This window comes from Chiloscyllium plagiosum, chromosome 43 (genome assembly GCF_004010195.1).
Source record: "Chiloscyllium plagiosum isolate BGI_BamShark_2017 chromosome 43, ASM401019v2, whole genome shotgun sequence".
Taxonomy (NCBI): Eukaryota; Metazoa; Chordata; class Chondrichthyes; order Orectolobiformes; family Hemiscylliidae; genus Chiloscyllium; species Chiloscyllium plagiosum.
Window position 1 is genome coordinate 10,471,854 of NC_057752.1, and position 15,673 is coordinate 10,487,526.

The window sequence follows — 15,673 nt, forward strand, 5'->3', positions numbered from 1 at the left end:
GGAATTGCACAGGGTTTTCATTAGGATTAATTTAACACTGCACACAATCTCTCCTTAAAGAATTACGGCAGGATTTAGACACAAAATGTAAAGTATATGACTTTTTTAAATTGTTTGATGAAAGCAAGTTCATTGCATTGCAATCAAAGGTGTCAGAGGCTGGAATATTGCTGGGAAATAAAAACCTATTTTACCATTGGTCCTTGCATGACACCCATCTGAGCACCTCCTGCCTTCTCATCAAACCCTCGTGCCATTTGCGAAGCAAAGTTCTGTTGGAGTACAACAAAGATTAAAATCACCATGATTCACTGTCAAAACATGTATCATCTGTGCTGGAAACTCGAGCAAGAACAATATCCAACATCCACATGCATAATATTACAAAGTCTCAAGTCGTCACTGTTGGTCTAATCAGGAGCTCTGCATGATGTTACACTCTGGGAGGCCTGGCTTCAAATTCAGATTATTGGAACAAGTCTTCTCCCTCTATTGAAGTTGACAGTCCTACTGTCTTGATGTTGTTTCATGTGAGCCTACATTGTGTGGAACAGTGCTCATGTCCCTAGCTCTGCACTAGGAGGCCTGGGCTCAAGTCCCACCTGCTCTAGAGGTGTGTCAGAACATGTGCGAACAGATAGACTAAACATACCTACACTGTAAGCCAAGCCCATTCAGTGGGAACAATGGACAACCTCACCATTGGAATTGGAAAATAGAAAATGGAGACTGAGGCACGTTATTTGGCACAACAAAGAGAGGTGTTATTTTAATTTGCTACAAACTATACAGTTGTGACACACAGAAGGAGGCCATTTGGCCTATCCTGTCCATGCCATCTCTTAGCAAGAGCAGCCCCCCTGCCTTTCTCCTGCCTCCCTGTAAATTTTCACTCTTCAGCTAATGATCCAATTCTCTTCTGAAAGCCTTGATTGAACGTGGTTCCTCCATTCAGACAGTGTATTCTAGACACTAAGCACTTGCTGTGTGAAAAAGCTTTTGCCAGCTATCTTAAATTTGTGATCTCTGTTTCTCAGTCCTTCTCCCAATGGAAACAGTTTCTCCGTGTCCACACTGTCCAGATGCCTCATTGTTTTGAACACGTCAATCAAATTTCCTCTTAACTGAAGTGTAACTTTCTTTACAAGATCACTATGACTTTTATTTAAGTTGTCAGTGCATAGATGCAGGTATTAGCCCCACTGATGTGGGATCAAATAACAACCTATGATAATGTGCTGTCATTGAAGTTTGTTTGTTCTGTTGGATTACAAATGGCAATTACAAGGAGCTTTTGCCTTGCCATTGAAGTCTTGCCTCTAATCAGTCTGCCTTGGCTGCTATTAATTTTATGATACTGTATTTGAAGCCTCTTTAGCTCTGAGCTAAGCTGGAACTGATATAGCACAAGCAGAACAACAAGTAACAAATGTACCTAATGCAAAGATACTTTCTTGTTGCAGTTATCAAATGCTTCCCTTCCCCTTATTCCAGCATAACTAACTTTAGCAGCTAAGAAGACTAAAATGGAAGACAAATTGGGAGACTGTGACTGCTCTGAGTTTTGGTGCAGGTTGTGAACTCCATCTAACCTTTCTTTTCTACAGATTTTCTGTAAAATACACTAGTTAGTTCCGACTGCTTTGCTCACTAAAGCTGGAGTCTGCTGCACTTGCTGATTGAAAGCTTGGAGGTGGAAAGGCAATTTGACTAGGCAGGTGGAAGTGTACTCTGAATCCCATTGCCTCCCTGTCCCTGCGAGTACTCAGTTCTGGACGCAAAGGCCCATGGTCAACCATCTTTGGGAGATTACCCTGTGCTCATCAAGGGCACCTCCCCACAAAATTGCGTCCTCCACCCCTTGTAACTGTACCCACATTAGCATTGTATCTTTGTTTCGTATTGTTTCTCCTCATATTCCAACCCAAATGAATCACTTCACAGTGAACGATATTAACTTTCATCTGCTGCCTCTTTGTGCCATTGCACCTTCCTAATCTTTTCCTCTTGAAGGAAACTACCTCCTCACAGTTCACAAGGCTTCCAAGTTTTGTGTCATCTGTAAATGTTTGACATTTTTTCTGCACAATCCAGAAGCTAACTTCTGCTGACCCATTGTAAGGCTGTCACAAGCTAAGGTAATTCATATTTCTAGAACTAATATATCTGAGTCACTTTACCAAGAAAAATAACAAATCTACTTTTGCATCCTATGGACACCTTCCCCAATTGATTTGATAACACTAACTCATGGAGACATTTACTATTGACTAACCAGGGTTGAAACTCTCTGATATTTTGTGTTATCATCATCTTGCATTAATCCAAGTAGAAATGCTGGGGATTTGTTTATGAGATTTTTTTTGTTGCACGAATTTGGACAACTTTGATATTTTTGGATCTCAGATTTTAAAATGACATTACAATCAGAATCCACACGTTGGCGAATGGCTGCCAACCATCTTGTAGCATCGCCATCGTGCCAACATCAATTTGAACTAAAATGGCCATGATGTGATTAATGTTTTAAAAATCAGATCAGCCAACATGAAGATTATGCTCCTGCCTGAATTCAATCCTGCATCTCCTGACTCAGATTCAGACTGAGAGCTTAGAACTCAATATTGGCTCGTTATGTTTTGATCGCGAAAAAAAGTTTTAAAGATCAGGAACTTCTCTGCTTCTGTGTGTTTACAGATACATGTGTGTTTGTACATACATGTGTGTTTGTACATACATGACTTCAGTGAATGAGACAGCTTGACTGTTAATGATGGTTACACACTGCACAGTGCCCATGTTATTGGAATCACTGTCACCTACATCTTAAAAAGTCATGGAGTGGAGAGAATAGAAACTTATATGAAAAAAGGATACGATTAAGACTCGAGAAGTAGAATAAATTGTGCAAGGAGCAAATGAAACTCCTGTCAGTTCAGTGATACTTACTCCGCCAAAGTCAGACATGCCGGATGATCCAGGTGGTCCAGGTGGGCCAGGGTTTCCAGGAGTTCCAGGTTCCCCATCTCTACCACGGGGACCAGGCGCACCCTGCAATGAGAATGAAATAGAAGACAAAATTCAAATCATGCACAACAAACAGCAAACTTCTCACGACTGACTCCCAGTTGGAGAAATGCGACCTTTACACGTACAAATCATCTCAGTTCAGCTCTCAGCAGCTGCTGTTCCAGAGACACGTTTTTCTGATTCCTGCTGCAGTCTCGAATGCTGGAACACATCTTGCTAAAGACATCCTGCTAAAGCCTAAAGTTACGACACTTGCGCAGAACCACAGAGTCAGAGACGATGAAAAATAAGTGTATTAAGTTCACTCACGGCTTCACCCTTCTCTCCACGTGGTCCCCTTAAGCCTTGCTCTCCAGATGGTCCCTAACAGAAAAACAATGCACAAAAATTGAGGTTTAGAACACAGTCTAAAATGCTAACATCATCAAAGAGTAGAAGAGGGAGCCTTTCCATATGAAGTGCTTACCTGTGGGCCTGGAGGTCCCCTTGGTCCTACAACCTGGGACAAAGAAAGAAAAGGTAAATGAATATACATGGATTCAATGTTTGCAATCTTATTGAGACTGCGGGAGTAGTATTTCAGCAGTAAATAAGATCCTTAAAAATCAAACATTCAAATACTTAAAATCAATATTAGTGCTTAATACCAAAGGTGAAACTATTCCAAGGATGTTGAGCCAAGTCTTCAGCAGCTTAATGTGTAGCACTTTAGTCAATGTGGGGATCTGATAAATGCTGAAGCAACCACAGCCTGAACATGCCTATTCTTTTCACCTTGATGGTAAGGTGAAAGGCTGGGCCCCAGGTTTAAGCAGAGAAGTTAACATAATTTCCAGTGATAGTTAAAAGCATAATTGCAACTTACATCTTTAATGTCCCCTGGTTCACCTTTTTGTCCCTAAATTGATTTGAGAGAAGAAAAGAGTCTTTAATCTGGTGAGTAGAAACAATGTGAAACAGCTTAAATCTTATTTCCTCATGAGCACTGAACAGTATATATGTATGTAAGCACACGGTCAACGTTTATATATCGGACTGTCTAACCAGCACTTTCACCTGTGGAATTCACATCGGCAACACAGGTTCACTGTTGACAAGATGAGGATTGAAAACCATGCAATATGCTAACCAAAGGATGATTTGGAGAAGGTTTCAGAAAGATCGATGAAGCTAAATTGGAAACTATTGGGGTATGATCAGCCAGTCCTGTTTTCACAAGTTGAATCTTGTGACCTATGGAAGAATAAGGTAACCATGTGCAGAAGGAACAAAGGATGACAGTTTTACTACTATACAATAGGAAGATAAGCAACAAAGTTTTTTTTTGTAAGAATTGGAGTCTGATGATTTGAACACAGAAGAATGTTTGGATAAATGATCAACTTTCATGAATAACAGTGATCAAACAGTTGACTTGTGAAGTGTGGACATATATTGATAAACTTATATACAGTGAAGGTAGTTCCGTAGAGGAATGCAGAATGGAATTCAGTAGATTGTATACAAGACTGCAGCTGGGAATTTCTCAGTCTGTGTTGCTATTTAAATTATTACACTATGCTAAAGTAGCAAATGTAGCCTTCTAGTTTTGATGGGAGTTAAATTTGTAGAAAGACACACATTGCTTGGACAAATTTCGGAAGCAATAAAAAATATCCATGAAAATCATTCAAGGTGCAAATGGGAAATTGGCCAGACAACAGAAAAGGGCCAATGAGCTGGTGAGACCAGCCAAACACAGTTCACAGGAAACAATATCAAAGACAAACTTTAACCAAGAGAAATGAGAAAGAAATGCTTTTGAAAATTTTAAAAAGTGAAGAGAATTTAGGAGTTATAGTAAAAGACTGAACTCCATGAGTGCAGAGAGTGTGGTCATTTGATGTTTTAGATGTGATTCAAAATACATGAACTGTCCCAAATGGTATAATAGAGCATTTAACACTAAACATGAAGTGCAAGATTCAGAGGAAGAAGATGGAGATATGGATAAAGCGAGATCATATTGGTCACAAGAAGTTTCAGTGCAGTGATGAATGTGTTGGTGCCAGTATCTTTTAATTGTACAGTGTTAGACAGTGGATGCACATCTACAGTGCTCAGAATTGACTGGTCGAAATGCTACCTAGACTCTGGGTAATAGGGATTACAACAAAGTTAAGAATTTGTAAGTTCCACCAGAATAAGGCTTGGAGATGATAACATATTAATATCCTTAAGTCAGCCAGCAGTGAAGAAAGTGAGAACAAAACTGGACATGGAAAATGTTAAAGATTTTGTATTTGGAAAATTAGCAAATTTGCAATTCACATGATCTGAACACTACTGTATTCCTTTAATAGAACATATCATTCCTTCTCTAACAGCACTGTGGGACAATTTGCAGTATATAGACTGCAGCAATTCAAGCAGGCAGCTCACCACCCCTATCTCCAGGGGAAACTAGGGAAGGGCATTAAATGCTGGCCTGTCAGCAACACCCACATCCCACAAATGAATCAAAATGAGAAAAGAACATCTCCAATGAAGAAATTAAAGAAATGTTGGTGACATCAGGTGGTAGAAATGTCGAAGACAAAACGTCAATTACCTTAAAATTACACAGGCAGTTGATTCCATCCACCTTCTAGAAAGTTAAAGTCTTTCGCAATGGACCCAGAAATAAGGCAGACGGAGTATGAAAAGGAAAGGCTATGTGATAGATGTGAAATTTGTAAGCAGCACTGAGGGACACTGTCACAGCCTTTAGTAAGTCTGCCCTTAGCAAGGAATTTTAATACAGTAGTGGCTGAGATGTAAAAGTGTGGAATAAAGTAAAAAACAATTTGTAGAGTTGGAAATCGGATTTCATGACTTAATAATAATGCGTAATAAAGATAAGAAATTATTGTGGATAAAGAAATTGAAAAGTAGATCGGGACCAGACTTGGACCCCCAAACATCTCACTGATAATGGGGAGGTGTTTGTTAATGATGCAGACAGATATTGTGCAAATATAAACAGAAAAGGTATTGGCAAGGAGCAGAACACTCTGCTAGCAATGGGGCATGTGAAAGGAACCATGCAGTAATAGACAAAATGGTCCTTAAAGCTTTGACAGATCAGCCCAACTGTAAATTACCATCCGCACAAGTGTGGGTTGTTTGTGCTAAGAATTTGCTGCAGATGGTGGGAGGATGTAATGCAGATCAGTTCGTTTCTCGTAGGAATCCTAATGTCCTATTGGTAATAAGTAATGAGCCCCCAGCTGGGCAAAGGGCTACAATTCACTCGACTTTTTCAGAGTATTTGACTGCATTGCTTGCACATCCAAATGCTTTTATTAAAACCAAAATCTCAGAAAGAATTTGGTGAACTTTCAGAGGTGAGCAGAAACCGGTTTCAATCAGGGAGATATGGTTTATTAGAAAGAGGGGGGTTTGAAGAATGGAGAGGCCTGGGGACAAATTACCGGCAAAGACAGAAAAATAATAACTGTATACAGCACAGGAGAAGGACTGTGTGGCTACACGCTTATTATAAATTTGCAGATTTAAAAAGAGTTAAAGTAAGTAAAGAGGAGTTAGGTACTTTTCAGAACCAAATGTTGCACAGCTACAAGGATTAAACTGTCACATTGACAGTTTGTGACAATCGACAGATCAGATTGGACAGTCAATATAAGGCCATCAGGTTCCAAAGGACAGAAGTCAAGCATTTCCCAGAAGGTGTCAGTCAATGGAGAATGTGACTATTTTAAGTAGATCAGGGAAGGCCTTTGTGAATGCTGGATGAGTGGACAAGATGAGGGGCAGGACATTAGGCCTGGAGTTTGGAAACGTGAAGGACAAAGATGGAAAGCAAAAACATTCAGTGTAAACTCAAAAAGAGGTTCCAGCAGCAAAGATGCTCCTGGAAAGAGACCACAAACCGTTGAAAGGAATCATAATAATAGGGGAGAGGGGAGGTCAAACAGTAGCAGTCCAGAACTTGAGAGAAGGCAAGGTAAAGAGGTGACTTAACAAGGTCATGACATATAGTAGAAACAAGGATTACCATCAGGAGTAGAAACCCATGTAATTAGGAAGTCTTAGTGGCCAAGAACATACTATAAGACAAATTCATAAAACCTGCCAAACAGTAAGAATGAACAAGCTGGAGAGAATTCAGGATGTACACAGGGGTGCTAGATAGGGGGCAGTCAGTTCCACCACAGCAATGATAGGATCAGAAAAGGTGTCACCTGAAGGAACGTCTCAGGCCAAAGCCAGGCTCATGGCGTAAAAGTTTTGAAAACAAAACAGTGGGCCAAGATAGAAGGGCAGATTCACCAATAGCAGAAAAGGCAAGTTTGAAGATTTTCTTGACTTTGTAAGGAACAACTGGTTGGGAATGTAAGTCCACCCCATGGTGGAAGATATTATCTAAGTGAAGAAACTATTGAAAACATTTTAAAAAGGGAGCATTGTGTTTTGAAATGCTTGGAATTTCAATGTGCAAAGAAATTCAAGTTTAGTTCTTTTTAAATGTGTATGTATTGATTTATTTAAAAGAGGGAATCTGTTGTTCTCTATTAGGGTCTGAAGGGATGCCTAAATACACTGGAGATTAGGAGAGAGAGAGATATATTAAATAAGGTTTAATGGAGTAAAAACTGTGTGTATAGGTATGAGGAGCAAGTAAATCAATGGTATTCAAATTTGTGGTGTGTCAGCTAGAAAGAATACTCCAACTAGAAAAGTATATGACGGAACTCTGTCTTGCCAGCATTTAACCTTTGTGCTTTGTGCTGAAGTCAGGGGCAGTGATTGTCCTTGGGGTGTTTTCAGGGACTTTGCTCAAAGCTCACCTCAGTTTAGGACATTTTTCTTGGAATTAAATTGTGCATGAACCGGAAATTTCTCATGATTTCAGAAAATGTTGAAAATGAACAATATTGAACGAAGGTAATCTTCACGTGGTGTACATTGGGATTGTTCCAGGTGCACTGACTGTGGATAATGTTACAGTCTGTCTTTTGCACTGCAAAGTCCCTCAGGCTAACATTTCATTAGTCACCTGAACATTTAATTCATTCTGACTACACATCTCTCCATTCAGCTGGATAGAATAAACCTGTTCCTCAACTCCTGTTCGCAAATTGTAAACCTTCTGGAAAATATGAATTGGGTATGATCACCAGTAATGAGAATGAATTGGTATCAATCTGGATCATAACAACCAAGATATGAAAATCATTCCATCTCTAAAGTTTCGTGGTGGAGTGGCTAATAGGAACTTTTTTCATAAGATCATACACACTTAATCATCACCTTTACACATTTTAAAAGGCCTGACCCAAGGAAAGGGGCTGTTATTCTATCTAGTGGGGCTTCTGCCATCCTTAACTCTCCATAACTTGAACACTTTGGGGCTAAGTGGTTAGCACTGCTGCCTCACAGCACCAGGGACCCGGGATCAATTCAGGCGACTGTCTGTGTGGAGTTTGCACGTTCTCTGTGTGGGTTCCTCCAGGTGCTCCGGTTTCCTCCTGCAGTCCAAAGACATGCAGGTTCGGTGGATTGGCTGTGCTAAATTGCCCAGCATCCAGGGATGTGCAGGCTAGGTGGGTTAGTCATGGAAAATACAGGCTTACGGGGATAGGGTAGGGGGATGGGTCTGGGTGGGCTGCTCTCAGGAGAGTCGGTGTGGACTCGATGGGCTGAATGGTCTGCTCCCATACTGTAGGGAATATATGATTCTGCTTTACATTTCAGTACATGTCAACACAGAAGTAATTGAAAATGAGATCTTACCTTCGGACCTCTCTGCCCTGTATGTGAGGGGAAGAAAAAGGAATAAAGTTTACACAGTGATTTTCATAAGAGCTCTATCAACATTTAAAGATACATCTTTCACAGGTTAACAGGGGCTACCTATTGGGGTCGAGGTACTCAATTAAAATCCCAGCCTTTGTTTCCAGCACCAGACTGGGGCAATGCCAAGCACAGAGAGCCTGGCATGTGCCTGCACTGGCACTAAACTATGGCTGCAATGTGGGTCCAAATAACTCTGTAATCAGCAGGGAATTGTCTGTCAAGTGCTCACGATTTAGTACAATAAAACCAGCAAGCACATGTTGGAATGAAAACAAAAAACTGCGAGCATGACAACCTGTTAAAAGCAAATTATTCAGGAATCATTATTCCTCCAGCAGAGTGTCTTTCTTTTCTGAGAAAAGCTTCTTAAATCAGCGTTTGTTTTGGCAAAATAAATAAAATAGCTCAGTCGGTATTAAGATTTGGCTGGATAATAAGCAGAATTGAATATGAAACATTACACATTTGCAGCGAATACTTCTTTTAAAAAGGCATAATCCGATTTCAGAAAATCCCACACTCCTCTTTTAACTCTTTTATTCACTGGCACCAGCAGTAAGAAAGATTCAAAGATGTTTTGCCCATGAAATCAAAAAAAGTGCAGTTCACTGGTGTGACATTCCAAGTAGCAGCAGCAGAACTCAATGCTGCAAAACTTTCCGATTTGCACACATTGGAAAAAGAGGGGAAATAAATTCCGAATTTTTACCTTGATACCCAATTAGCAGAGTATCATGGAAATGTTTGGCTGTGTGGAATTTGGCCAATCGTTTGCAAGTAGCATTGATGTACAGATGTTACTGTGTTTACAGTCCAATCTGTTCCCAAGAGAATGGAAATATCTGGAGATTTTTGTTTCAATGTTCTGAATCACCAGATTAGATTGAACTTGCCGGTCAAACAAAACAAGATCAGCAGGGGAGATGTACAATGCATCCGCTGAAGTCAGCTACTAAATAACTTGTATTTTTGGTGGTGGAAGCTTTAAATGGATGGATCAGAAGTTGTGGAACAAAGAGAGTTCTCTCTATCTTTATAACCTGACCCAAAGTAGTGATCACTTGAAATTTGCTTCAATCGGCTTTCTGACATGAAGACAGGGATTGCAAAGTGGTAACACTCAGCTGGTACCTGCAACCCACTTGTGATCTGCTGCTTATTAGATAATCGGCAGATGTGATGCACAGAGTAGGAAAATTCCCAATGAATTGCAAGCATGTCAATTTCTGATTTGATTAAAATGAGCAGGGCAAGCTTGCGAAAGCTGATCTGGATATCTTTGAATTGACTGCAGCAATGAATAAAATAACAGCAATAGAGAAAGTGCAAGAAAAATACAGATTTCACCTTTTGCTTTGAAAACACAGCAACCATTGATGGGCAAACCTTCCCAGGGGGGACCACTGTGGTTGTGCCCATGAATGGGACCTTTTATATAGTAATTTATTTATATAGGGAAAAAAATAAATAAATTACGATCGCTGAGAGCAGGACGGTCTTTCAGACAGACAGGGCAGCATTCTCCAGAAGGAATCTCGGGATTAGGGCAATCTTTAAGATCTTCGCAGATTATCTCGTCACAAAGGATAATCCCAGAATCACAGACACAGATTCTACAAGGCTCGGGTTTCCACACATCTTTGTCACTGTACATGTGCCCATCTTGTAAACAGTTCACTTTCAGGTCCTCTGTAAGCGAAGGGCGGGCGGAGAGGAGAGAAAGAGAGGGCAAGAAATCTTTTAGTCATGAATAACAGACTGATACACAGGATAGAACATTCACGAGTTTCTCTGCATCTCTATTGGATTTAAAGATTTCAATGTATTCTTTGTCCACACTTTTCAGGCTAGTCACATTGCAATAAAACAATATGGTTGCACCACAGGAATTTATAAATATGATTAAATATTGATGTGTTTACACATATATAAAACATTACATACACGCATTTAAACACAAATAGTTAGCAATCGATTATCTTACTGATGCATAATATTCAATATCCAAATGTTCATATGTTAAGTTCACAACTTCTAAATGAAAACAGACACAAGAGATTATCAATGGCTAGAACAACTGATTTAAAATCCATGAGCCTATTAGGTACTTCTTTGACCTGGATTAGTTAGCTATTCTGTAACTTTCAATCAAAAATGTATAAAATAGGAGTATACGCACACAATTGCCAGCAGATGGCACTATTGTATTACTCCAATTACATTGAAACTCCGCATATAAAAAACCCAATAAAATCGCGACCATAAAAATCAGACTTTGCAATTCCATTGTTAAAACTACTCGATTACATTTACTAAACCTGACTACAAAGTAGGAACTTAAAAATCTAATAAACGGTGCTGTGATCAGAACTCGGGAAGTGGTTTGTTAAAGAATATTAAATGTGGATTTACAGTGCAAAATGTTTTAAACGGAGGACCCTTCCCGAAACCGTATCTTACAATTTTTAAGACATGCCAATATTAGGTAATGAATTGCAATGACAAGTATGGAAGGGGCTGTCTGGCTTCTGCAGTGGACCCAGTTGCTGATTTGGGATCAGCCTCCCTGCTCTGTGTGAGCCCGGTAGACCCTCAGGTTGAATGAATAGATCTCATTCTCAATTGACACACACACACACAGCGGCTGATTCACAGCCCACTGTCGGAACCAGGTTAAGCAAATAATAAGGGGATTGCAATCAATCCACATACACACAGTCTCTCCGGGCAAACAGCAAGGACACAAAAGCATCATTCAGAAACTGCTTCCATCCAGCTCCTGCTTGCATTCCAACATTTCAGAAAGACAGGACTCACAGTTAACCTGGCGTTCTGAAGACACCTTCAATGAACCTCTATTTCCAACTGTTGACATTTCTATACCATTTTTCAATTACCTATCTGTAACTGGAAGTCCCTTTCACCGTGTCTGGAAAGGCAGTGAGAGGTTTATTTGTTCTGAATATCCATGCTGACTTGGGGTAAAAGACCAGCTCACAGTGTCAGAATCTCTGGGTCCCAGTTTGGAACGGTTTGAAGGGGGTGGACACTAATTCTGACGGCGGGACCGCTTTGAAGTTATTTCCTCTCGCAGTTTCCCAACTGAAGTCCTCCTTTGTGTGGTGGGACTCAGCAGAGAAAGGTCTGATCAGGAAGCTAGTGTTTTCTAACCGCACTTCCAACACAACCAAACGGGTTTTATAAAGTGGAACGCCACTTTAATGTATTTTCAAACCCACCTGAATTGCAGTTTTGCAGAGAACTATAAGGCTCAAATTTACAAACAAGTTCCCCTCCCCCCGCCAATCCCAAACATACACACACTTCTCTTTGAATTCAGTTTCATTTACGCTCCCAAATTCAAGTCTTTGATCTCACAATCAGACACTGCACTCGGTTCAGTGCTGGTGAGAGGGCTTTCAAACTTCCTCAAGTAAGGGGGTGGGGGCGGCTGGAATATTGGTGTCTGGAGCCTAGTGAGTGTGGACTGGTTGTAAGATGATCGAAGAGAGAGTGATAGACTCCCCTTGAAGACCAAAGACAGTCAGGAGAGAGAGAGAGAGAGACCAGACAATATCGAGTGACACTGAAACTTGTCCTTTCTTGTTAGCGGGCTCTGTATTGTTGCTCTCGGCTGGGACTGTTTCAGAGCACATTTCAAGATGAATAATAAGTGGTGGATTAGTCTAAATACCCCAATCGGACTAACAGGGACAATTATGCGGTAAAAAGAGAAACTCATCAGTGGAACCGCACAATTTACTGTGGTTGAGACTGCCAGTGGGATTTGTGACCAGTCGACTGAATATTCTCTCTCCCTCTCTATCTCAGGTTGTTTCTTCCCTTCAAAACTCTAACTTCTCTATAAAATAAAGCCGTAACATTCCACCGTAAACCCTGCGGAATTTTACAATAATATTCAACTTGCGCCCATGCTCTTCAGGCGTAATATTGACAGCGCCTAGTGGCGGACTCGGATTGTCTCGGCTTCCCTGTGCACCGTGCCAGCCAGGAGTGTTTGATCCCTCGTCTGGGCCTCTCTAGAGGAGGTGCCTCGCCAGCTTGACTCCAGACTCCCCCCCCCCCCTCCCCCGGGCAATAGGAACTACTTTCCCAGCTCCCTCTGGTACACTTGAACGTGCAAAGATCCAAATGCCTGTATCTTTTCTGCTCAGGTTACAGCAGTACCGTCCTGCTCCCTTTACCCTCAGTAGTGAAGCTGAAGAAATTCGCTCCAAGTGAATTTGCTGAAAAAGCATCTTTTACCAACGGGTTTGGTCTTCCCAGCCCATCAGGACCCTTCGCAAGAATACCAATTTGGGGTCAAGCCCAACCTTTCCATGGCCTGAGGTGAATTTGGAAAAATGTGGACGGTGAAATCCTTACTAGGTCGGGGGAGGCTCATTTACTAATCTGCATATGCCTGCCCCCGCTCCCCCCGACATCGAACTGGGCAAATCCTGCTCCTTCAGAAGTCCTCCCCTTCTCTCCACTTAAACCCCAGCATCCCATCAAAGGGAGTGAGGGGGGGGGGGGGGTGGATTGAATTTCTAAACTTTCAGAAGCCTTCAAACCAACACAGATTCCCCCCTCCCCCCCTCCCCCCACACACACACACATGACTTTCACTCCCGCAAACACTGAGCATGAAGAATTTGACCTGAAGATGATTTCAGAGACAGTGCAAATCTCTCTCCCTCTCGCCTCCAGTCCTACTCTAGTCCAGGCTCGGTTTGCACCCGGAGTTACTGTGCAAGCGTTCACCTCACAAGCCCAGCTGATTTGGGAGGGGGGTGTTGGTGGTGTGTGTGTGTGGAGGTTCTGAAAGAATGATAACAGAAAGATCAGACTTACGGATATCTCTGTCTTGACATCTGCCAACAGCAACGAGGAGTGCTTGCACTGCAACAAGCAGTAATAATGTCCGCGAATCCAGACGCCTGAACATGTCTAAATATTAGACATGCAGAATGTGTTAATGTGGAGAAGGAGTCCCGCAGTTACGGCGCCGTCATAAAGTCAAGCTCGGACCGGGCGAAGGGCAATCAGGTATCCAGCAGCGCTCTGTTCTCTGGCCCTGGCACCGCAGGTTTTAAGTCCGCTCTCCCTACAGTGACTGCGTATATCCCCACCGCCAGGAGATCTCCACCCCCTTTGCCCACCCCCCAGCCAAGCTGGGAACCCGCCCTCCTCTCCCTCCCCAGCTAGCTCTCCCCATTCACCAGAGCCCCTCCTTCCTGGCCAGCCAGATCTCCAACCCCCACCCCCTTCCCAAATACTGTCCCTTTTCTTCACAAAGTTCGGTGAAAGAAAATTCAACCTGAAGGTTGCGATTGTGCTTATTTTGTTTTGAATATAGACACCTTGCGGTTAAGGGGGCAAGTTTATATGAATGCCTCGAGATAGCCACGTTGCGGAGTCAGTTTGACCTTCCACCAGCACCCCCTGAAAGGGTATCAGTTTAGCGGGATGCTGAACCTTCCGTGGATGGGGTTGGTGGGGGGGGGGACTTCTCGCCTGAAGCGGTTCGATTCCCTGGGCTCTCCGCACAAGTCTTTGTCATATCGAACAGGAATGTCTTCTCAAGCGACTACAGTCCGAGTCAAACCCAAACAATTAATTCAGTAGTCCCACTCAGCTTCATAAATTGCATGTCTCTATTGTGTCGCGGTGAGTTAATGTTGCAGGTCGGGGTCCTCTCTCTCTCTCTCCCTCTTTTACAGAATCGACACTTGGGGCAGTTTCCTTCGGAAATTGTGAAGTTTGTCGCGTTCAAAAGCTAAACGATGTCCGGCTTTATTTGTTTTTTTGAGTTGGTTTTAACAGCCAGAATTACTTTTTGTGCACTCCCCCCCCCCCCCCCCACACACACACACACACACAAAGCCCCAATTTCTGAGTCCGGGCTATTCAAAGACATTTCTTGGAGGTGAGCTGTCGGGCAGTTCCGCTTCTCTGAGAGTGAAGGGCGCCCTTGCTCCAACTTGGAGGAACCCTCCCCAGGACAGAGTCCGGGTTTTACTGCTTCATTCGCTTGGCGCAGTGTGTGTCTTTTTTTCTAGCTATGATGGGGTGGGGGTTAATTTCCAGAGGTTGTGCTGGGAGTGGGGGGGGGGGGGGACTGTTCAGCTCCGGGACAGCCGCCGCGGAGATGCATGGTCTCCTGGGGGAGACAGCTCCGCGTTGCCCGCCGCTTGCACAGGGCGCTCTGGGCTGCTCGGGGTCACACACACACATGGAAACCTCAGCAGGTCTGCCAGCATCTGTGGAGAGAAAGGACTCGCTGCTCGATGGAGATTGTGGGTCTTTCCACCTCTGCCTGTTTCTCTCTGCAGAAGGCAGTGTAGTGCGTGGGCCCTGCCAATCAATCCCCTTCTCAACTCCACCACACTCTCAGGGTAACGGAGCCCTCTGCAATTTACTCCGGCCAAGCGCATCCTAGCCGCAAGCTTTTGTCTGAGTGAGTGGCAGCTTTCCCTCGCTCGGTACCGATGTCGTGGGGGTGTTTGGTTCTGAGAGAATGGGATGTCTTTTTCACCCCCGGAGTATGAGCCTGTCCCCAGTTATCTCCGTGCTGGGGAGTGGGGATGATTGACAGCTGTCAGTCAGACAGAAAAAGCAACCTCTTGATGGGACAGCGCCGGTGGCATTTCACCCAATGGGCGCCCGAGGGGTCCAGTGTCCTCACCTGATTGGTCCAACGGGCAAAATAGAGGCAGTTGTTATATGCAACGGCCAGAGCGAAAGTGGGAGACCGAGAGAAAGAGATTGAAGGAAAATAACAGATGCGAAAAAGAATTAGAGA

The 15,673-nt window shown here is 42.8% G+C and overlaps 1 protein-coding gene across 2 annotated transcripts in view; it reads right to left on the reverse strand.

Annotated features, from left to right (window-relative positions):
- Positions 1-13,979, reverse strand: part of LOC122543371 (collagen alpha-1(II) chain) — a 77,983-nt gene extending 64,004 nt beyond the window's left edge. Inside the window, exons 1-8 of one of the 2 annotated variants that reach the window (XM_043682019.1) lie at positions 13,723-13,979; positions 10,345-10,557; positions 8,806-8,822; positions 3,896-3,928; positions 3,497-3,529; positions 3,340-3,393; positions 2,950-3,051; positions 195-272 (exon numbers count right to left, since the gene is read on the reverse strand). In XM_043682019.1, coding sequence (XP_043537954.1) covers positions 195-272; positions 2,950-3,051; positions 3,340-3,393; positions 3,497-3,529; positions 3,896-3,928; positions 8,806-8,822; positions 10,345-10,557; positions 13,723-13,816 — 624 coding nt within the window. In that variant the 5' untranslated portion in view covers positions 13,817-13,979. The remainder of the gene's footprint in view (positions 1-194; positions 273-2,949; positions 3,052-3,339; positions 3,394-3,496; positions 3,530-3,895; positions 3,929-8,805; positions 8,823-10,344; positions 10,558-13,722) is intronic. The other variant, XM_043682020.1, reaches the window with a different exon arrangement.
- Between the last annotated feature and the right edge of the window lie 1,694 nt (positions 13,980-15,673).